This window comes from Cetorhinus maximus, chromosome 9 (assembly GCF_964194155.1).
Source record: "Cetorhinus maximus chromosome 9, sCetMax3.hap1.1, whole genome shotgun sequence".
In the NCBI taxonomy this organism is placed as follows: domain Eukaryota; kingdom Metazoa; phylum Chordata; class Chondrichthyes; order Lamniformes; family Cetorhinidae; genus Cetorhinus; species Cetorhinus maximus.
The window spans coordinates 1,448,208-1,470,839 of NC_135887.1; the positions used below are offsets into that span (position 1 = coordinate 1,448,208).

General features: G+C 42.7%; 1 protein-coding gene across 4 annotated transcripts in view; it reads left to right on the forward strand.

The window, feature by feature from the left end:
* pitpnm3 (PITPNM family member 3) overlaps positions 1–22,632 on the forward strand; it is a 545,233-nt gene that overhangs the window by 33,641 nt on the left and 488,960 nt on the right. For all 4 annotated transcript variants that reach the window (XM_078547946.1, XM_078547947.1, XM_078547944.1 and 1 more), the window contains exon 2: positions 7,063–7,158. In XM_078547946.1, the coding sequence (XP_078404072.1) occupies positions 7,098–7,158 (61 nt within the window). In that variant the 5' untranslated portion in view covers positions 7,063–7,097. The remainder of the gene's footprint in view (positions 1–7,062; positions 7,159–22,632) is intronic.

The following is a 22,632-nucleotide window of genomic DNA, read 5'->3' on the forward strand; positions in this document are numbered from 1 at the left end:
TTCAACAGGATGATGCAGCTGATAAGAAATTATAGTTATGAGGTGAGGTTTTATATTGTGGGATTATTTCTCCTGGAGCAGAGAAAGCTAAGGCAAGACTTAGTAAAGGCTTTTAAAAATATGCAGGGTTTTGGCAGGATGAATGAGGAAAGATTATTTGCTCTGATTAGGCAGTCAGTTACAAGGGGTCATCAAATTCAGATGGGCACTGAGAGTAAGGAAAGTTGGTAGAATCATTTTCCTTTATTCATCAAAATGTTGGAGCATGAAATATCCTGCCACAGGGAATAATTGAGGCAGACTATGGCATTTTTAAGAGAAAACTGGGTAATCATTTGAAGCAGACAGAAGTGTAAAGCCATGGGGCGAGTGTAGAGGGCAGTGGGACTACTTTTGGATAGCTCCAACAAAGATGGTATTGGGGAAATTTTGGTGCCGTTGCTCTTCTGGCTTGGCACAAATGTTATTTTTTAAATTACGCATTTTTGTCCAAAACCTACTTTGGGCTGATAGCCACTGAAGGCTTCTAAAGTTTCCTGAGCAGGGTAATCCACAATGTCTTTCTTGCTCATTGGAGTCAAATTTCTAAAAGGAGTCCACGACAGATGTTAGGTTTTCTCATTTGCCAATGCAAGAGGGCTAATGCTTGTTTTAGGAAGGCACCTGGAATGCACAAAATACCACTCCAGGATTTAGCTGTGGGACCTATGCTTGTGCAGACTGGGTGTTGGCCATTTCACTGCTAAACTGGTATATCTTTTGCCCATTTTACCCACAAAAACCCTTCAACCGCAATCATTGAAGCTTCAGTTTATGCAGCAAAACATATGACAGCCTAGAAATTTCACTCCTCACTGGAACAAAATCTGCTGGACTGGGATTATAAAAGCAGGAAATTGGGATGAAATTGGATTTTATCCCTCAATCACTGACCAAGGATTTCTGATGAGGAGCAGCGGCTTTTACTGCCTTCTGCTTCACGACTCGTGGAAATTTTACCAATTAATATGGCCAGCAGTAAGTAGAATAATCAATTTGATGTTTAACTATGGGAACTGTAAGTGAGGGATAGTAGGCCAATGTAACGTTTGATCAAACCAACTCATTTCCTCATAACAGGGAAGCAAGGTGCCATTAGGAATAGGAGCAGTAATAGGCTATTTGGCCCTTTGAGCTTGCTCTCCCAGTCAGTAAAATCATTTGTGATTTTCTACATTAACTCCACCTTCCCATAATATTGCCATATCCCTTTATGGCCTTAGTATCTGAAAATCTATCCATCTCTTTCTTTAATGGACTCAATGACTGAGCATTCCTACATACCTGCAGAAGGGGATTCCAAAGATTCACAACCCCCATGAGTGAAGAAATTTCTCCTCGCCTCAGTTCTAAATGGCTGATCCCTTTTTGTCTAGCCCCTAGTTCTAGACTCTTAGCCAGGGGAAACATCCTGCCTTTGTCTACCTTTCCCATATGTCAATTAGACCACTTCTCATTCTTCTAAACTCTAGGGAACATAGGCCTAATCAACTCAATCTCTCCTCCTAGGACAATCCCCTCATCCAAGAAATCAGTCTAATGAACCTTTTTTGCATTCTCTAAGGCAAATATATCCTTCTTTTGGTAAGGAGACCAGAACTGTACACAATACTCCAGGCGTGGTCTCACTAATGCCCTGTGCCTTTGCATTCAGAATTCTTCACGTCTTAGGCCTGAATTTTCACCTTTGAGGCGAGAATCATAAGTTGGGCCATTTCCCAGCTGGTCACTGCCCGCCCACACTGTTTTCATTGTGGGGCGGCGGGAGTGGTCTGGATTTGGGCCCAGCACCTCTCGATGCAGGCCTAAGGCGGAAACGGAGGTGGGTGGATGCTGAAGCAGCTAGGTTAAAAAGCTCACCTTGATTTCCTGGGACATCAGTCCAGTTCAGTAGATGAGTGGAGGCCCCCTAACCCTCACCCTTCCCTACTCCCCTCATTCCCATGCCTCTCTAACCCTCCATGCTGCCATACCCTCGTGTCTTCTCCATGCCCAATCACCCAGTATCAAGTATGTACAAAACTCTTAAGTCCAATGGTAACATTGGGAAGTCTTTGAGATGCTTATGAAACTGTCAAAATAAATAAAGTCTTTCAAAAGCCACTTCAAAAAAATTATCCTTTTTTGTGGTCATAATATTGTCAAGATAAATAAACTCGCAGTCCCCTTGACAGCTGTGTTAACAACCCCTGCTGAGCTGAATCCATTATCAGGATTTAGAGTTCAGCCAAGCATGCATAATGAGATGCTATTGAATGCCTGTTTCAGCAAACCCTGCTGAACTGAATTCATTGTAGGGTTTGGAATACAGCCAAGCATTCATAATGGGATTCCATTGCACAGCTGTATAAACAAAACCTCCAGAGCTTAATACATTAAAACTTTGAAGCTATTGAAAGAGCTCAGCCATCTGTTCAACCTTTGAAGCAGGGGAACAGATGTCAGCACTGTCAATCAATGAAAAGATTAAATAAGAGGGGATCACTGACACATTCAAATCTGAATATCAATACTGTTCAATAACTACGAGCACCTTAGCAATGCATAATGCATCTGAACACCTTTCCACTTTCACAATGCTGATCAAATTAATGCTTACCTTATAAGAACAAATCCCTATCATTAATCACTGCATTAAAAATATATCATACAGCAATATATTGTGACATGTGAAGTTGTCAACATCTTTTGAACTCGCCTATCAAAAGATTCCCAACTCCAAACTCCAAACCTCATGGTTTATGACTCCTCTGAGGTGCTTGAACCATGTCTCCTTTAGAAGCTGGCCCAACTCCATCCAGACTCGGGGTGGGGGGGGGTCTGAAATGCCCATTTCCACAATGGAGCCAGCAAGGTCAGGAGTGCTGCACGCAGGCTTGCTACCTGCACCCTTATCTCGCACGATTAAAAAGTCAAGAAAATCCAGCCCTTATACACCAATCCCTTTGTGATTAAGTGCCGTTCTATAATCCGCTGGGTCTGTGGCACTAATATTTATATGGCTCCATCCTGGGATTTGGGATGGGGTCACATTTCGCTAACGTTGGCAAGTGGAACTTTAGCCTGGCTGCATTATTAACAATATAGTTGGAATTGTATGATGTTAGCTCAGTGGTGGCTCTCTTGCCTCTGAGTTGGAAGGTTATGGGTTGAAGCCTCACTCCTGAGCTTCTGGGGTTGTAAAGGAAAACTTAGAAAGTTTTTGACCAAATGTGTTTACTGTTGGTACAATCTGAGGAAATAACATTTTGTTTTTGTTATCTGTTCTTCAGTGGATTATACTTGAAATCAATCTAATGTACAGACTTCTTGCACACCATATGTCACATGACACTGTTACTGTACTTTATCCTATTGCCATACCTCATTCGATATGCTACCATTGTACTTCATGCTGCTCCCAAAGTCTATGAGTTTCTCCACCCTGGAGTACATCTTGCTTCCATACCCTGACATCGTCTACCATTGCACATTATTTTACTCGCATGCTCCACATGATGTGCGACTTTTGAACTTCACATTGTGTCCACGTTCTGAGACATTTTGCTTTCTGCTCCACTGATAACTTAGGTCACATCGTAAATATATATAAAATAAACTCCCCTGTGAAATGTTAATGAAGGTGGTTAGGCTCCTTTAAGATGTGTTAAGAAGGCTATTGTGACATTTTAATTGTTTCTGTAATTGCTTCAATATCTTCGAATTCATCAGGTAGAGGATTCCACCCATTCAGATACAACATGATATTCATCTAATGCATTCAGTTAGAGATGTCATAATCTATAAGTGACCTAGTTGTGACTGTATAATTTAGTTCTACAGAAATGTTGGATATAAACCGAATCCAAATATTGATATTTGAGAGATTTTTCAATATAATTTGTTGCATTAGAAAGTAAGGGTGCTCTGCAAATTTATCCACCGAGGAGAGGAGCCAAATGGACAAAGAAAGTCCTAGATTTGATCTATGGTCTGTTCTAAGTTAACTAATCTCGGCCTTGGGAATGGTAGGACATTATGATTGAGTTTGGCATCCCTATTTTAGGAAGGAGAATCTAGATTACATTTTCAAAGCTTTTTCCTTTTACTTAACTTATTCTTTCTCTTTAGATCTCATGACAACAAACCTCAACCTCTCCTCCCTAAATTGATAGAGGGGGTGCAGGAGGAGAGGGACCTGGATGCAAATGTACATAAGTCATTAAAGGTGGAAGGACAGGTTGAGAGAGCAGTTAATAAAGCATACAGTATCCTAGGCTTTATTACTAGGGGCATAGAATACAAGAGCAAGGAGGTTATGTTGAACTTGTGTAAGACACTAGTTAGACCTCAGCTGGAGTAGTGCAGGAAGGCACTTTAGGAAGGCATTTTAGGAAGGATGTGTAGCATTGGAGAGAGTGCAGAAGAGGCTTGCAAAAATAGTTTCAGTGATGAGGAACTTCCGTTATGAAGTAAGATTGGAGAAGTTGGGACTCTTTTTCTTGGAGGAAAGAGGCTGAAAGGAGATTTGATTCAAAATCATGAGGAGTCTGGGTAGAGTAGATGGGGAAAAACCTTTCCCACTCATGAAAGGATCAAGAACGAGGGCACAGATTTAAAGTAATTGGCAAAAGAAGCAAAAGCAATATGAGAAAATACTTTTTCACACAGTGAGCGATCAGGGTCTGGAATGCAGTGCCTGAGAGGATGGCGGAGGCAGGTTCAATTGAGGCATTCAGGAGGGAATTAGATGGTTATTTGAAAAGGAACAGTCTGCAGGATTATGGGGAGAAGGCAGGAGAATAACACTAAGTGAAACGCTCATTCAGAGAGCTGGTGCGGATGTGATGGGCAGAATGGCCTCCTTCTGCGCTGTAACAATTCTGAGTCTGTGCTAATATTGTCAAAGTTATCCTGTAACCAGCCACCAGGAGGTGTGGGAGAGGGGCCCACCATGACTTCCTTTCTTTGCTGTGAGGGATTGCAGGACTCTGGTGTATTCACCAAATCACCTGGTTGATGACAAAATTCTTTTTTAAAATAGATATTTCCCTTCAAAAAAGAAAGACAAATTTTTTTGTGAATGCTTTGTTAATAAAAAATGGAACATTCAGCAGCGGCAGTGCAAATCTCAGCAGCCCTAGCACTGCGACAAAGCAGCTGCTGGTGTGGAGGGATTGTCTGCCCTCACTGCGCTGGTGTCATTCAAAATGAAAAGTGCAATATTTCACAGCCTGAACTGCTAGCATTCATCTATTATCAGATGTACCTGTGGAGTGAAATAAACTGACACCTGCACACTCTCCTCATTCTCAGGCATTTATAGGAAACTGTGGAAAATGTGAGTATGTGCATTGTGACTGTAACTGATAAAACATTCACAGAACACCATCCTGCATATGGACAACCCAAAAGGGGAAATCAAAAAATGATAATCTGCCTTGCCCATGGCCTTATTCATATTCTCTCAGCTGAAGTCCTAAGCATTTCATATTTTTCAATGTGATGCCTCCACAGCCTGAGACAGAGTAGTCCATCTCTCAGATTTATTCATTGTATTGAACTTGTATGTTTAATCAAAGTGAATCGATTTATGAACATTAAATGGCAAGTCAGTATATATAATTCAGCTCACGCTCATTCGCTCATGCCCTGTAAAACTATTTAAATGACCCAAAGCTTTTCAGTGTGTCAGTGAATGAAGACTTACCAGAATATGGCAGTTGGTGCTATAGAAAGTGGTTGTGGCTTTGCTTCCCTCAACGATCCTGCACTCCGAGAAATGACTCCCAGGGCAGGTACACTCCGCACTTCTGAAGAGGCCCTGTTCGGAAGTCCAGGTGAGAAATACGAAGCTCCGGCATTGGGTAAGAAAACCGAAGCAGCGCGTCAATCTGGCGGTGATTGCCACTGCTCCAAAGATTCGACCCAATAAGCAGCAACGAATGTGCTTTCATGGGTGGATGGGGGAGTCGGGAAGCGGAACCATCTGTAGCTGACCCAACAAGTGGATAACTACTTCTCTGCCAAAGGTGAACCAGTTTCTAGCGTAAAAGCAGCTCACCAGTAATCCTCTTTAATCACCTGTGCAGTTCCATTATTTGTCCCAAATAGTATGGGGCATCACGCTAAGGTTAACACTGATGAACGGAGAGATGAGAGAATAACTTTAAAACAGAGTACGGTCCCTCTCAGTAACCACAAACCATGGGATCAGAAGTACACCACTGAGAGCAATAGCAAAGCTGAACTGCACAATAATGACAATGCATGTAAATAACATTGAGCTCTTCAAATATATTCAATACGATTGAAGGATTCCAATGGGCTGCAGTTGCCTATCAATTGTTTTAACATTTCTCATGTGTAGTTTTCTTTCCTCCTCAATAAATCGAACTTACTCACCTGTAAGCTAGCTATATCTGATATGATCATTCTTCATCTGTTACTGAGTGTTGTGGTGGGCTATTGAAATGAGAGATTTACACAGCCAAGCCTGATACTGTCCACATGCCATCCACTCCCAATAAGGGCCAGTGAATACAAATCCGGAATGGGAATGCTCTTTGATTTTCTTCACTTCAGACTAAGATTGATGAGCCCTAATGCCTCTAACACCAGCTGCTATCAGTTGCATTGGCACAAACTGCAGACCGAACCTGATCTGTACGACTCAGTTAATCACTGAGCAACAAACTGCATAACTGAGCGAGCCGATCACCTTATTCTATGTAACACTTAAAGTCCTTTCGTATAATTTGGGTGCAGAAAAAGTAAACTAGGAAAGTAGGGTAAGCCGCTTTGTGTGAGCTCTGTTAAGGAAGCAGTCATAACAAATCTACATTATACAAAGGCTGGTGTTGACTGAGGAACCTTTTCAAGGCTACTTTCCATACACTAACATGGTTTTCCATTACTTAGTGCTCTTTTTTAAAGTGGTGTTCTGTAGTGGGAAATCATGAACTTCACAGACACAACTGAGTGTTAGCTCTAGCTACTGACAGGGCTAGTTTCCTCTGACTGATTTTTCTCTTCCTATTGCAGCTGCCTCTTGCCGACACAGTAACTCACAGTGGCGGATGCAGAATAACGTGCTTGACTCTGCCGACAGCTCAGAGGATGAATTCTTCGATGCACGAGGTTTGTGGAAGTGTTATTTGTTCTGAAGAAATCAATAACCACTATTGTCAGGTTTTTTTCCTGGAGAGTGCGGGAGGAACAAATGGGAAGACTTGTTGAGCTGTCTTCAGCACCACTGAACCAAGATAGGGTCTGAATTTAATGATGTCCATTTCTCTTGTGTAGCGTTTAATGACATAAAATGCAACCAAATTCACATCAAGCATTTTAACAGCATATATATATATATATATAATATATATTTATTTATATATATATATATATATAAACAGACAGTTAATGAAATTGGAGTGATCTGATTAATGAGAGTTATTTCCCGTTTGCAATTAAATTTTCAAAATCCTGCTATGCACATTCTAACTTGACCACCAATGGCTATTCTGTGCAGCTAATGCAGATTCATGGTGATTTAGTAAACCTAAGTTGATTAATGTGTGTTGTTACTGCTTAATGATTTATTCAGATCTTTGCCCCCACCGCCCACCGTTTCATCGTGTATTTAGGCCCATGACCATTAATTATTGTATCTGAGAAAGCAATTGGTGTTGTATAAGTTAACAAAAATATCCCAAGATCCTATTGGTTGTGAATGATTGCTAATGTTTTATTTCTATTTCCTTCAAAATTTATAACCGGGAAAGCAAAACAATCGAAGATACTCACACAGCGAGGTACATCAAGGTGTAGAAGGCAGATAGTAATTGCACATTATTAAACTTGTTTTCAACATTCATCTTCTGGTCTGTCTTCATTATACCAGTTCACTAGGGATGGGTAATAAATGCTGGCCTAGCCAGCACCAGCCACATCTGCATAAAATAAAGCTCACTGCTGCCAATAATGCCTTGTCCTATACTATTCAGAACCATTGTAATAAAGTAAGTTATGAGATTGCACCTAGAAATTGCTGTTGGTCATTTGAATGGATGAATGCTTAATATATTTGTATGATATTCCTCTATGAACTTTGTTAGATTACCCGTCTACTTTAATTCTATCATTTGACATTCCATCTACAGTTAACTCTTGGTTTTGTATAATGAGGCTTTATTTCCAATCATCCTTATTGATGCTTTTGTTGATTGTTGGGGGAGGTGGGGGTGTGTGGTGGGGGTGCTGCTGGTCACTACACTCAACCCTGGTCAGCAGCACGCATCAGCTCGTTCCTCTCTTATGTTAACGCACTGTTGTTAGGCTGTAACCTTGAGAACTAAAACACCAGTGGATCTGTTGAGGAATTAATTTTCCCTCCACTTGGCAGACCAGGAAGTCTAAGCCAAAATTTACAAAAATATCTGATGATAAACTAAGTGCCAAACATTGTTACTGTGAAATATTAGATCAGCAGTTCTGTGGAGGACAAGGAACTTTTTATATTCATTAAGAGATCTAAAATAATGTAACAAGAAACTTACAATTCACTCAGAAGGTGGAGCCTTTCCAAATCTGGACAATTTAATAAATATTCATATGAATGATCACCAATATTATTCTTCAAAATTAGCCCATACCAAGTGCATAATAATAGCTGGCAAAATTGCCACATTTATTGGACCCATAGGCAACAAACACGACAGGTATTTTTTTGTTGTCTTGCTTTTGAAACCCTTCAATATCAGAAATGGTTTTCGGGGGAAGGACAGTGTTACCATGTGTCCCACAGCAGTCAGTGATATTAGATGGTTTGTGAGGCAGATTTCTGTGTGACTGTTATCAATGCCACCTTATGTTGGCCAGATGGAACAAGGTTTAAGAGCGGCTGACGGAAGTTGGACCTGCCTCTCCTTGAGGTGGAAAGTTTTGACTTAATACTGTGTTCATTCTCATTGCCTGAGAACTGATCAAACTTGCTCAACTATGACATCGTATGTTGGACCAAAGACAGGCTTGAACCATGACCCTTCAGTTCAGAGTCAGGCATAGTATCCTTTGTATTTTCAGCTGCTTGTACATTATTAAATTAGTTAACACATGTTCACATAATACACAAAATGGTCAATGGCATAATGGATTATTTGACTACATGCTTTGGAACCTGTATGATACAATGGGCAATTTTAACTCGAACTGCTGGGTGAATAAAAGGCCCTAAAGTAGTCTGAAATTTTGTGGGAAACTGGGTAGGGCATGGTCCACCCTGTCCTACAGGGTAGGGGAGGTGATGGCGTAGTGGTATTATCGCTGGACCAGAGACCCGGGGTAATGTTCTGGGGACCCGGGTTTGAATCCCTTCAGAGCAGATGGTGGAATTTGAATTCAATAAAAATCTGGAAGTAAAAGCCTAAAGATGACCATGGAACGATGGACTATTTGACTACATGATTTGGGACCATTGTTGTGACCCAGATGGGTTCACTAATGTCCTTTAGGGGAGGAAATCTGTTGTCGCTACCTGGTCTGGCCTACACAGGACTCCAGACCCACAGCAATGTGGTTGATTCTTAAATGCATCACAAAAAAGGAATGGAATTGGATGAACCACCCAGCATCGACCCAGGCACCGGAAACAACAATGGCAAACTCAGCCTTGTCGACCCTGCAAAGCCCTCCTTACTAACAACTGGGAGCTAGTGCCAAAATAGGAGAGTTGCCTCACAGACTAGTCAAGCAACAGCCTGACATAGTCATACTCACGGAATTATTCCTTACAGATCATGCCCCAGACACAACCATCAATATCCCTGGATATGTCCTATCCCACCAGCAGATAAGCCCAGCAGAGGTGGCGGCCAGTGGGAGGGGGTTGCCCTGGTAGACCTCAACATTGATTCTGGACCCCATGAAGTCTCATGGCATCAGGTCAAACATGGGCAAGGAAACCTCCTGCTTATTACCACGTACCACCCTCCCTCAGCTGATGATTCAGTGCTCCTCCATGTTGAACACCACTTGGAGGAAGCACTGAGGGTGGCAAGGGTGCAGAATGTACTCCGGGTGGGGGACTTCAATGTCCAACACCAAGAGTGGCTCAGTAGCACCACCGCTGGCTGAGTCCTAAATGACATAGCTACTAGACTGGGTCTGAGGCAGGTGGTGAGAGAACCAACAAGAGGGAAAAACATACTTGACCTCACCCTCACCAACCTGCCTGCCACAGGTGCATCTGTCAATGACAGTATCGGTAGGAGTGACCACAGCACAGTCATTATGGAGACGAAGTCCTGCCTTCACATTGAGGATCCCTCCATCGTGTTGTGTGGCACTACCACTGTGCTAAATGGGATAGATTTCAAACAGGTCTAGCAACTCAAGACTGGGCACCCATGAGGCGCTGTGGACCATCAGCAGCAGAATTGTACTCAACCACAATCTGTAACCTCATGGCCCGCCATATCCCCCACTCTACCATTACCATCAAGCCAGGGGATCAACCCTGGATCGATGAAGAGTGCAGGAGGGCGTGCCAGGAGCAGCACCAGGCATACCTAAAAATGGGGTGTCAATCTGGTGAAGCTACAACACAGGACTACTTGCGTGCCAAACAGCATAAGCAGCAAGTAATAGACAGGGCTAAGCAATCCCACAAACAACGGATCAGATCTAAGCACTGCAGTTCTGCCACATCCAGTCTTGAATGCTGGGGGACAAATAAACAACTCACTGGAGGAGGAGGCTCCACAAATATCCCCATCCTCAATGATGGGGGAGCCCAGCACATCAGTGCAAAAGATAAGGCTGAAGCATTTGCAACAATCTTCAGCCAGAAATGCCAAGTGGCCTCCTCTGGAGGTCCCCAGCATCACAGATGCCAGTCTTCAGCCAATTTGATTCACTCCACATGACATCAAGAAATGACTGAAGGCGCTGAACACTGCAAAGTCTTTGGGCCCTGACAAAATTCCAGCAATAGTACTGAAGGCTTGTGCTCCAGAACTTGCCGCGCCCCTAGCCAAGCTGTTCCAGTACAGCTACAACATTGGCATCCACCCTGCCATATGGAAAATTGCCCAGGTATGTCCTGTCCACAAAAAGCAGGACAAATCCAACCTGGCCAATTGTCGCCCCATCAGTCTACTCTCGGTCATCAGTAAAGTAATTGAAGGGGTCATCAACAGTGCTATCAAGTGGCATATGCTTAGCAATAACCTGCTCACTGTTGCCCAGTTTGGGTTCTGTCAGGGCCACTCAGCTCCTGAGCTCATTACAGCCTTGATTCTAACATGGATAAAAGAGCTGAACTCCTGAGGTGAGATGAGAGTGACTGCCCTTGACATCAAGGCAGCATTTGACTGAGTGTGGCATCAAGGAGCCCTAATAAAACTGGAGTCAATGTGAATCAGGGGGAAAACTCTTTGCTGGTTGGAGTCATACCTAGCTCAAAGGAAGATGGTTGTGATTGTTGGAGGTCAGTCATCTCAGCTCCAGGACATCACTGCAGGAGTTCCTCAGGGTAGTGTCCTCGGCCCAACCATCTTCAGCTGCTTCATCAATGACCTTCCTTCCATCATAAGGTCAGAAGTGGGGATGTTCGCTGATTATTGCACAATGTTCAGCACCATTTGCAACTCCTCAGATACTGAAGCAGTTCATGTCCAAATACAGCAAGACCTGGACAATATCCAGGCTTGGGCTGTCAAGTGGCAAGTAACATTCGCGCCACACAAGTGCCAGGCAATGACCATCTCCAACAAGAGAGAATCCAACCATCGCCCCTTGATGTTCAATGGCATTACCATCACTGAATCCCCCACTATCAACATTCTGGGGGTTACCATTGACCAGGAACTGAACTGGACTAGTCATATAAATACTGTGGCTACAAGAGCAGGTCAGAGGCTAGGAATCATGTGATGAGTAATTCACCTCCTGACTCCCAAAGCCTGTCCACCATCTACAAGGCACAAGTCAGGAGTGTGATGGAATACTCCCCGCTTGCCTGGATGACTGTAGCTCCAACAACACTCAAGAAGCTTGACACTGTCCAGAACAAAGCAGCCCGCTTGATTGGCACCGCATCCACAAACATTCACTCACTTCACCAGTGATGTACAGTAGCAGCAGTGTGTGTACCATCTACAAGATGCACTGCAGGAACTCACCAAGGCTCCTTCGACAGCACCTTCCAAACCCACGACCACTACCATCTGGAAGGACAAAGGCAGCAGATAGATGGGAACATCAGCACCTGGAAGTTTCCCTCCAAGTCACTCCCCATCCTGACTTGGAAATATATCGCCGTTCCTTCACTGTCGCTGATTCAAAACCCTGGAACTCCCTCCCTAACAGCACTGTGGGTGTACCTACATCAGATGGACTTCAGCAGTTCAAGAAGGCAGCTCACCACCACCTGCTCAAGGGCAATTTGGGATGGGCAATAAATGCTAGCCCAGCCAGCGAAACCCACATCCTGTGAATGAATAACAAAAAAAGGTTATAATGCAGAAGTGGCCTGAGCAGGTTCAAAGGGAATTACTTTTGTGGGCCTGGGAGGAGTAGAAATACTCCTCCAGTCTCCACAAAAATACTGTGACCCAAAACCACCTCAAGCACACCCCCTCCTTCAACCCCTCCTGTGGTCCATTCCCGATCCCCGCAGCTGGCTAACTTGTCCTCTAATGGACCCGGCCTGGCACCAGATTGTTTCATGGAGCCAGGATTATCTTGGCAATTTTCAAATTAGACAATTTAGATGAAGACGGTTGTTTACTTAATTGTTCTCTTATTTCCACAACCAACTCCAACATCTCTCCATTTATCGTTCGCAGTCACCTGAGCAAGCAGGCAGGGTTTCAGGTTTTATGTCTCATCTCTCAGTACTGCCGCTAAAATGTTAATCTGACCAACTGGCTCAAGTCCAGAGGAGTGACACACTTTATGATCTAGTGTGAACATGCTGCCAACTGAGACGAGCTGATTTTTTAAGTGTCTTCACACAAGCATGAATTGTATCATCACGTAAGATTATACTGGAGCAAAAACAGACAAAGGAAACATTCAGTTAAAATTATCAGGAAGAATTAATATGTCCAGCGAAAATACTAACATTTCTCGGCAAATTGGCTTATATTACACGGAGGAGATACATTTTAGTGTTAATTCTGCCAGCCTGCACTTCCGGCAGCAGCTACACTTGCAAGGGCCAGAAGTGGAATGCAATTTGTTCACTGGTTATGAAGAATTAATGGTGAGGATTTTACCAGCCTTGGGAGACAGGAGAGTGCCTGTAAAATTGCGGGGAATTGTGCTAGATCAGTTCCCTGATGCAGTCCAGCTGTTGGAGCATTTTCCCAGCGGTGGGACCTTAAGCAGAGGCAGCCCACTCGAAGTGAGCTGACAGCTAATTGCCATAATTAAAGGCCCAATTAGGGGCCGTTTTACAGTGTCATCAGCACCTTGCTGATGGCGGGCCAACCGTTAGCTAATTGGAGGGGACCTCCCTGTGGCAGCTCTAGGGGACCAGCTTCCATAGCACAAAGAGGGAGCCAGAGGCAGGGAAGGCCCCCCCTGTGGCCTTAGTGATCTCCCCGGAAGGACACAGGGCTCTAGGAATTTTGAAAGAAAATGTTAATTACCTACATAGTTCCCAAGCTCTCCTGCATGCTCCAACGACTACCTCGCCAGGTGGCAATGGTAAGGCTTCCAGCCAGGCCTGCTAACTCTCTGATTGGGTCGCCAGCACCAGTAGCCCTCCTGCCCTCCTTATTTAGGTTATAGGCCCACAGGCAGTTAATTGGGAGGCTTACTGCAATAAAATCGCTAATCCGATCCCACTGCCAGCAAGTGAAGGCTTGGGATCCACTTTTCACTGAGTCCTGACACCTGTGGCAAAATTCAGGTCAGTGTTGCTAGCACTTCCCATGAACTATCTCCTATCATAATAACGAATAGGAGCATTTTTATATTGGATTGAAAAGCCCAAAAAGCACCAGAAGGGAAGCAAAAAGCTATCGCAACATTCAACCTTTGCACAGAATGTATTAAATTATGAAGATATCAATTAAGCAGGCTAACGGATACAAAGATCTACCAGAGTTGGGACAGCTCATTATAAATCTCTACATTAAAATACACATTTGTCAAAGCTCTTTGGAGCAGTAACCAAGCCCACTTCACTGTTTGAACCACCCCCATCTCCTGTGTTCAAGGACATTTCAACAAAACCCAGTTCATTTTTGGAGACATTAAAATGGAATTAAAATTTGAAATGGAAGGATTGTATTTTATTCTTTAAGATTAAGTTTTCTGTGCTTTAGTCCCTCTCCCTGTCCCATGCCTCGATCCTGTCACTAGGCTAGGGTTGGATGGTTGAGCTCTCTCCGATACCCTTAATACCATCGCCTCATTGATCTGTGTCGCAGGCATTTCCACTTTCTGCTGTGAAAAGATTGTTTGCAGGGAATATTCAGCATTGGTACTGAAGCTGTTATTATCCTTTTTAATACATGGGTTTGTCTCCTATGGTCTTTCTTACCCTCTATTCCCCATCCTTTTAACAGTTTCAATCTTCAGCCAAGCGTAGTTTAAAAATAACTTATTTTGCCACGGAAATGCTTTTATCAAGGCTAGGCCAACACTACCGTGCTAAATAAGCAGACAGAACAGAGACATTTTCTCAGTGAACCAAAAGTCACAGATTTAAAGAATCTTACAGCTTTACCCATTCTAAATGCCTAGAGATATAAAGTATAATGCTCTGACTAACAATTGAAACAAATTCCAATGTGAGGGCCAAAAGCACAAAAAGTAAGGAACACTATTAATTTGTATCTTTTCCACTTTACCAAAATCTATAGAATAATTCTTATTGATTTAACAAAAGTTCTTCCTTACAGAACCAAGGGGCACCAGCCAGGTCAGAGCAATCATTTGATCAGCACCCCATCCACCAACTTAAACATTAACTCCGCCCATCACCGGCGCACCATGGCTATTGTGTGTACCATTTACAATATGCACCGCAGCAACTTACCAAGGCTACTCTGATAATACCTCCCAAACCTGCGATACCCACTGCCTAGAAAAGCAAAGGCAGTAGGTGCATGAGAACATCACCACCCCCCAAGTTCCCCTCCAATCCTCACCAGTCTGACTTGGAACTATATTGCCAATCCTTTAATGTGGCTGGGTCAAAATCCTGGAACTCACAATCTACATCAGGCAGACTGCAGTGGCTCAGGAAGGAGGCTCAGCACCATCTTTGAGAGGGCTATTAAGGATAGACGATAAATGCTAACTGTGTGCAAGCAATGCCCAGATCCTATGGACAAATAAAAGAAACATTCAAATTCATCATTTTTAAAATTCTAAAACATCTCCCCTTATTTAAATGGTACAGGTGTTCCAGAATTTCCCTTCTTTAAATTACTGTTCTTTATCTTTTTTATGTTCTCCATCAGATCCGCAGCAAAAAAAAATGAAGGAACTCCTACTAATCAGAACAGATTACAAAATAAACAACCAGTGGAAAATTTCACATGCAAATCTTTATTTGTCACACCAGGCAGACAATATGCTCGAATGGCACAGGATGAGATGCTGCCAGTACCATGCCCAGCTCCCTCTGCTCCTGGAACACAATCTGGCTCATGTGGACAATCCTTGTTTTTTTTTAGGAAAACCGGACTAAGTGAGCATTGTCAATCAAGACTTGAACTAGTAATTTCCAGTTAAGAGTCCAGGGCTTATAAATGGATGTTTTAGGTGCGAAGTGGACACTTTAGGGTCCAATATAGCGAGTGGTGCATGTGCACTTGTCCGGCCAAAAGTCCACTGATCGCAACATTGGGAGCGCACCGATAGGATGCAAAAACCTAATTAAAATATATTAAGATAATGGTCCTACACTGGTTTGTAAAACTGTTCTCCCTAAGTTCATGACTCACACAACAAACTGTGGCATTAACCATACAAACATGTGTATTAGGAGCAGGAATAGGCCACTTGGCCCCTTGAGCCTGCCCTGCCTACAGCAATAAGATCATGGCTGATCTGATTGTAACCTCAACTCCACATTTCCACCTACCCCCGATAACCTTTCACCCCTTGCTTATCAAGAATCTACCTCTGCCTTAAAAGTAATCAAAGACTCTGCTTCCACCACCTTTAGCGGAAGGGAGTTCCAAAGGCTCACTACCCTCTGCAAGAAAAAAATTCTCCTCACCTCTGTCTTAAATGGGCGACCCCTCATTCTTAAACTGTGAACTCTAGTCCTAGATTCTCTCACAGGAGGAAACACCCTTTCGATATCCACCCTGTTAAGACCCCTCAGGATCTTATATGTTTCAATCAAGTCGCCTCTTACTCTTCTAAACTCCAGCAGATACAAGCCAAGCCTGTCCACCGTTTCCTCATAAGACAACCTGCTCAATCCCAGGTATTAGTCTAGTACATCTTCTCTTGACTGCTTCCAATGCATTTATATCCTTCCTTAAATAAGGAGACCAATACTGTACACAGTTTTCCAGGTGTGGACTCACCAGTGCCCTGTATAACTGAAGCATAACCTCCCTACTTTTGTTTTCAATTCCCCTCACAATAAGCGACAACATTCTATTAACTTTACTAATTACTTGCTGTACCTGCATACTAACCTTTTGTAATACATGCACTAGGACACCCAGATCCATCTGCACCTCAGAGCTCTGCAATCTCTCACCATTTCAATAATATGCTTATTTTTTATTCTTCCTGCCAAAATGGACAATTTCACATTTTCCCACATTATACCCCATTTGCCAGATCTTTGCCCACCTGCAGGAGCTCTATTTAAAAGGCTCACCCCCTTCTGATAGGTTCGTTGCTGGTTTGTGCTTTTATGATGCTAGTCAACTTCTGGGATAATAACAGAAAATTCTGTAAATACTCAGCAGGTCTGGCAGTGACTGTGGAGAGAGAAACAGAGTTAACATTTCAGGTTGATGACCTCTCATCAGAAGTGGGCTGTTGGGGTGCTGGGGGCGGGGATCAACTTTTGGGTCCCCTTTGGGCTATTTTCTCTTCCATGATCAACTTTGTGAGTTTTGGGACCAACTTTGTGCTGATGGCAGGCTGCTGGTTTGCCTTGGAAACATTTTCTTTCACTGTTAGGTTTACCTTTTGTGCTGGGAGGGGGAGGGGGAGGGAGCAGCACAAAGAGGAGAGCATTGACCACAAGTGCTCCCAGTACTCCCAGCCATCAGAATAACTATCACAAGAACATTTCACCTGAACAATCCCTCACCTCCCAAAATACCCATAGTCCCACCATCCTTATGATCCCAGCTCTCACGATCACTACCTGATTGCTTTCGTACAGTCCAGCCATTTGGGTCCTGCTATCATTTGGCTAAAAATATTAGCATCAATATCAAATAATGAAACAAGCTTTTTACAAGGACTCAATTTATATTTGAATAGCTGTTAATTTGCTAAGTTAAAAACCACCCTTTTAAAACTCGTTAGTGCTGTCTTGTGTACTTGTTTACTGTAATGAACTTGATGTACCTGCAAGTTTTCTTACTTGAAATAGATAACTTTACTACAGAACTCTTTTAGACGTTACATGCTTGAACCAGGCCCACGACTAGAAAGACCTTCCCTTAAGATTACCTGCGCTTAGGGCTTATTTGTCAGTACAGTCATGTGACCCCCTAAAAACAGTAGGAAAGGTTATACCTACAATCGCTATGTTTACTCCCCCGTTGGTATTTTTTTACATTTCCTATTTACAAAGAATATATTAATCCACAAGATATACATATATACACAAGTCATGTAATTAAAGATTAAGCCTCTGAGGTGGTTTTCTAATTCGGTTAGCTCTACCATTTGAGATTCTCCCAGTGCATCGACATGATCAGGAACTGCAGCATCAGGTCCTTAGACAGAGGCAGTTCAGGATTAGGTAATTTCAACAGAGACCTCAGGTATATCTATTCCAGGTCGATTTGTTAAAGGTTCGACATCAATTACAGGTGGGATAGCTAGTTGTTGGAATGTCTCTCTCTACTCCTTAGCTCATCCCAATGTTTTCAAACAATCCAACCTTCCACTTCCACTTGGAATGTCGAGGGTCCAGTTTCTGAGGTGATTACACCAGGAACCCAACAAGGTCCATTTCCAAAATTCCACACAAAAACTGTATCTCCCAGAGTAAATCTTCGAGCTTTGCCATGAATATCGCGATTCAATTTCTGCTACTCTGGTTCTTCTCTACCTTCCCCTCTTAAGTTTGGAAACACCAGACTTAACCTTATACAAAGGCAATGTTCCATCAGTAATTCAGACAGTGTTGAACCCGTAGTTACATGAGAAATCGGGCAATAATTGAGAAGAAAACAAGAAATTTGAGTTTCTAAATTACCTTCGGATAATTTCTTCATTCCTGATTTGAAAGTTTGCACTGCTCTTTCAGCTAACCCATTGGCTGAAGGATGATATGGAGCTGTTTTAATATCTTTAATTCCATTTAAGCTCATGAATCTCTGAAATTCCATACTAGCAAAGACAGTACCGTTATCCAAAACAATAACTTCTGGTAGGCCATGTACACTAAAACATTGGTGCAACTTTTCAATAGTTGCACACAATGTCGGTGACCCAACTCCATATACATCCATCCACTTAGAACGCACATCGATGATCAGTAAAAACATGGAACCTGAGAATGGAACTACATAGTCTACATGTACAGTCTAACCCAGGGTCGACCAGGCCACTCCCACAGATGCAGCGGAGCTGAAATGGGCAACTTCTGCTGTTGCTGACAGTGGAGACGGTACTTGACCCTGCCTTCAATGTCACTGTCTATGCCGGGCCACTTGCGCAAGCATCTTCATCTTCGAAATGCCTAGTTGCGCACTGTGAAGCTCTGTCAAGAGTGGCCCCTCTCCTTGCAAAGTGACGATGACTCTTGATCCCCATAACATGATGCCATCTTGTCAGGAAAATATAATTTTCATAATATTATTGTGATTTATTGTGAGGGTAGGTTAAAAGTGGGGTTTCGATTAGTTTCTCTGTGTGTATGCGTGTATGTATGTATGTGTGTGTATGTATGTGTGTGTGTGTGTGTATGTATGTATGTGTGTGTGTGTATGTGTGTGTATGTATGTGTGTGTGTGTGTGTATGTGTGTGTGTATGTATGTGTGTGTGTGTGTGTATGTATGTGTGTGTGTATCTGTGTGTATATGTGTATGTGTATGTGTGTGTGTGTGTATGTATGTGTGTGTATGTATGTGTATGTGTATGTGTGTGTGTGTGTATGTATGTGTGTGTGTGTGTGTGTGTGTGTATGTATGTGTGTGTGTGTGTGTGTGTGTGTGTGTATGTATGTGTGTGTGCGTGTGCATGTGGGGGATTTAATTGAATTGGACACAGCTGGTCTGGAGGCTTTGAGTTATCAAAAAGGAAGCTAGGTTTGAAATGCTAAATATGCAAACATGGCTAAAGTTTTGGAATATGAGGTGTGAGGAACATTTGCATTTTTAGATAAACCAGAGCAGTTTGAATTTCAAAGAGATGGTAAGATGTTACACCTAGACAGAAGAAGCTAAGCCAAACATTTTCCCCAAATGTTACTGATAAAATTAGTACTATGAAAAGATTTATATTATGAGAAAAGTAAAGTTGCAAAAACATGTGGGAACAATGAAATTTGCATTAAAAGGGAGAAACATGTATAAAGGAGATGAAGTTATGTATAAGGGGAGAAGGAATTCTAAGATCTAACACAAGTATGAAAAGCTTGCAGTCTCTGTGCATCAAGTTGCTGCCTACAGGAACTGAAGCTAAGAAAACCCACTTTGAATATCACTGTCCAGGGTATTGTGTTGCTTTGCCTGGGTCTGTTTAAATCTATTTGTTTTTACTGTTGCCTTAATGGAGGTGTAACTGGGAGCCAGAATAATTAGGAGATTTAGGAGTTATTACAGTAGTAATCTGTAGATCTATGCATGCACTTAAAATCTTTTATTTTATTAATAAATGTTTAATTTAGTTTTGTAAAAAAACCTTTAAGTTTTGGTGGACTTATTACTACTGAATTCAAGGCATGCATCCTGAAATAAAATACAAATTGCAAAACAATTGTGGCAACTGTTTCAAGTTTCTCCCTGGGATTTGAGCAGCTCAGCATTTACCATCCGCTGTGCCAGAACAGTTTTGACAATTTAACTCTGTTTTGTGGACATGGAATCTCTTATCTCTTCGGACACTGGTGAATTTGACCACCCTTGCAATACCTGGTCTCAGACTTTTGACAGAATTGGATCCCTATTTATCAAATTCCTATTTGCTTCACACAGACCAGTGAAGAGTCCAAGAAATTCAACACAAGCACAACTTCTTGTGGCACTGGAGCATGTACAATGCTACCTGTTAACGGAAGATGACTGAGTGCATCTGCATTTGCATTATGCACACCAGAGTGGTGCATAAAGGTGTATTCATATGCCGATAAAATCAAAGCCCAATGTTGAATTCTTGCTGAGGCTATTGGCGGAATGGCTTTATCACCACTAAATAAACCCATTAGTGGTTTATTGTCCGACATGATGGTGAAATGTCATCCATGCAGATACTGATGGAATTTCTTCACCCCAAATATTACTGATAAACCTTCCTTTTCAAGTTGTGAATAACCCTTCTTGGCAGAAGAGAGGATTCTGGAGACACAGCCTATTGGCCTTTGGGAGCATCTTCAATCCTGTGTGACAACACCACTCCCACACCATAAGGAGATGCATCACAGGTTAATATTAATTCTTTTGATGTGTCATAATGTACTAGCAGACATGATGAGTGTAATAGCTTCTTGACTTTTACAAAGGTTTCTTCTTGTTGCACATTCCATGACCAACGATGGTTCTTTTTCAATAGTAAATGTAGAGGTGCTAACATCATTGACAAGTTTAGCAACTATCACGCCGAAAACAGACTTGAGTTCAGTGACACTGGTAGGAGAGGGCACCTCCTTGATTGCCCTGACTTTCTCCTATACTGGATGCAACCTCTGGGCATCCACTCGATGATACAAGTAAGTGATATCTGTCACTTGGGAGGTACATTTCTCTTTCTTCAATCATACACCAGCTTCCAAAAATCTTTTTGAAACCTCTTCTAGGTTGGCCAAATGTTCGGCTTCTGTTGATTCTGCGATCAGGACATCACTCAGGGAAGTCCTTGCAATAGGCTTTCCATGGGCCTTTGGAAGATTGCACAGGCAGATGATACATCAAAGGGTAGGCGTATATATTGGCACAGGCCCTTGTGTGTTCTCATGGTTACATACCCCCTAGACATGCTGTCCAGCTCTAGCTGTGGTATGCATGGCTGATGTCCAGTTTAGTATAGCCTAGCGTACTTTAGTCCAGCTAGCTTTGCATACAAATCTTCTACCCTTGGGATAGGGTATTTATTTAGTTTAGCAGCCATGTTCACAATTAATTTGTAGCCTCTGGAAATGTGAAATGTTTGATCTGGTTTCATCATGGGGACTATGGGCACTGCCCCTTCCAAAATCGGACTGGCTGGATTATGCCTAACTTCTGCATCCAACTTCTCCTTTAAGGCATAAGGCACAGGTCTGGCCTTAAAGAACAGGGGTGTTACCTCTAAATCTACATATATTTTTGCTTGTAAGCCTTTTATCTTTCCCAATGCATCACGAAACACGCTGTCATACTTCCTTAACAGCTCAGAAATTCCTCCTGTTCCCATTTGAAATATTTCTGATCAGTTGAGCTTAGTTTTTGTAATCAAATCATGGCCCAGAAGACTGTGTCCTTCACCTGTTGCTATGATCACTGGAAGCTGGGCTGTCTGTTGCCTATAGGACACAGGTACTGTGGTGATGCCCTTTACCTATATTGATTTTCCGGTGTGTGTCTTCAGCTGAGCCTTGGTTTGCTCCAGATTCAGTGACTGGGTACCTTCATTTAGATATTTAAATGTGTGTTCTCCCACCACTGTGGTCAAAGCTCCTGTGTCTACCTCCTGATGAGAGGCTTCCCATTCACTTGAAGGGTGACAGTTATTGGTTCAGTTTTTACTGCTTTGACATTGTATAGGGAATAGATATCAGTATCAGCAGCTTCTGGTTCAGTTACATTGTGCACTTCAGTCATCTTGGTCTGCAGTCTGATTGGCTGTCTCGATTTCGCCCTGCATTGCTTTATCACATGCCCTTTTTTGTGGCAGTAGTGGCAATCTGCCTCCTTAAATCTGCAGGTTTTCGGTACATGGTTACTCCCACATCGGAAACAGGTTAATTTCTGAATCGCTGCTGAGATGCTTCCATGAGGCCTTTTCATTTATCGTGCAGCAGAGACTATCTCCCGCTTCGCTGCTGTCTCTCTGGTTTTCACGCCATGCCCGATGGTAGGTTCCTGCCCCAACTGAAGAACGGCGCCATGTTGCACACTCTGTAAAGTCTGCAAGTCTGCATCAGTGCTCTCCATTGCTAGCGCTATTTCCAATGTGTGCTTCAAATCAACGTTAATTTCTGCAAGTAAACGGCGCTGAATAGCGTTGTTATGAATGCCATAAACCAACAG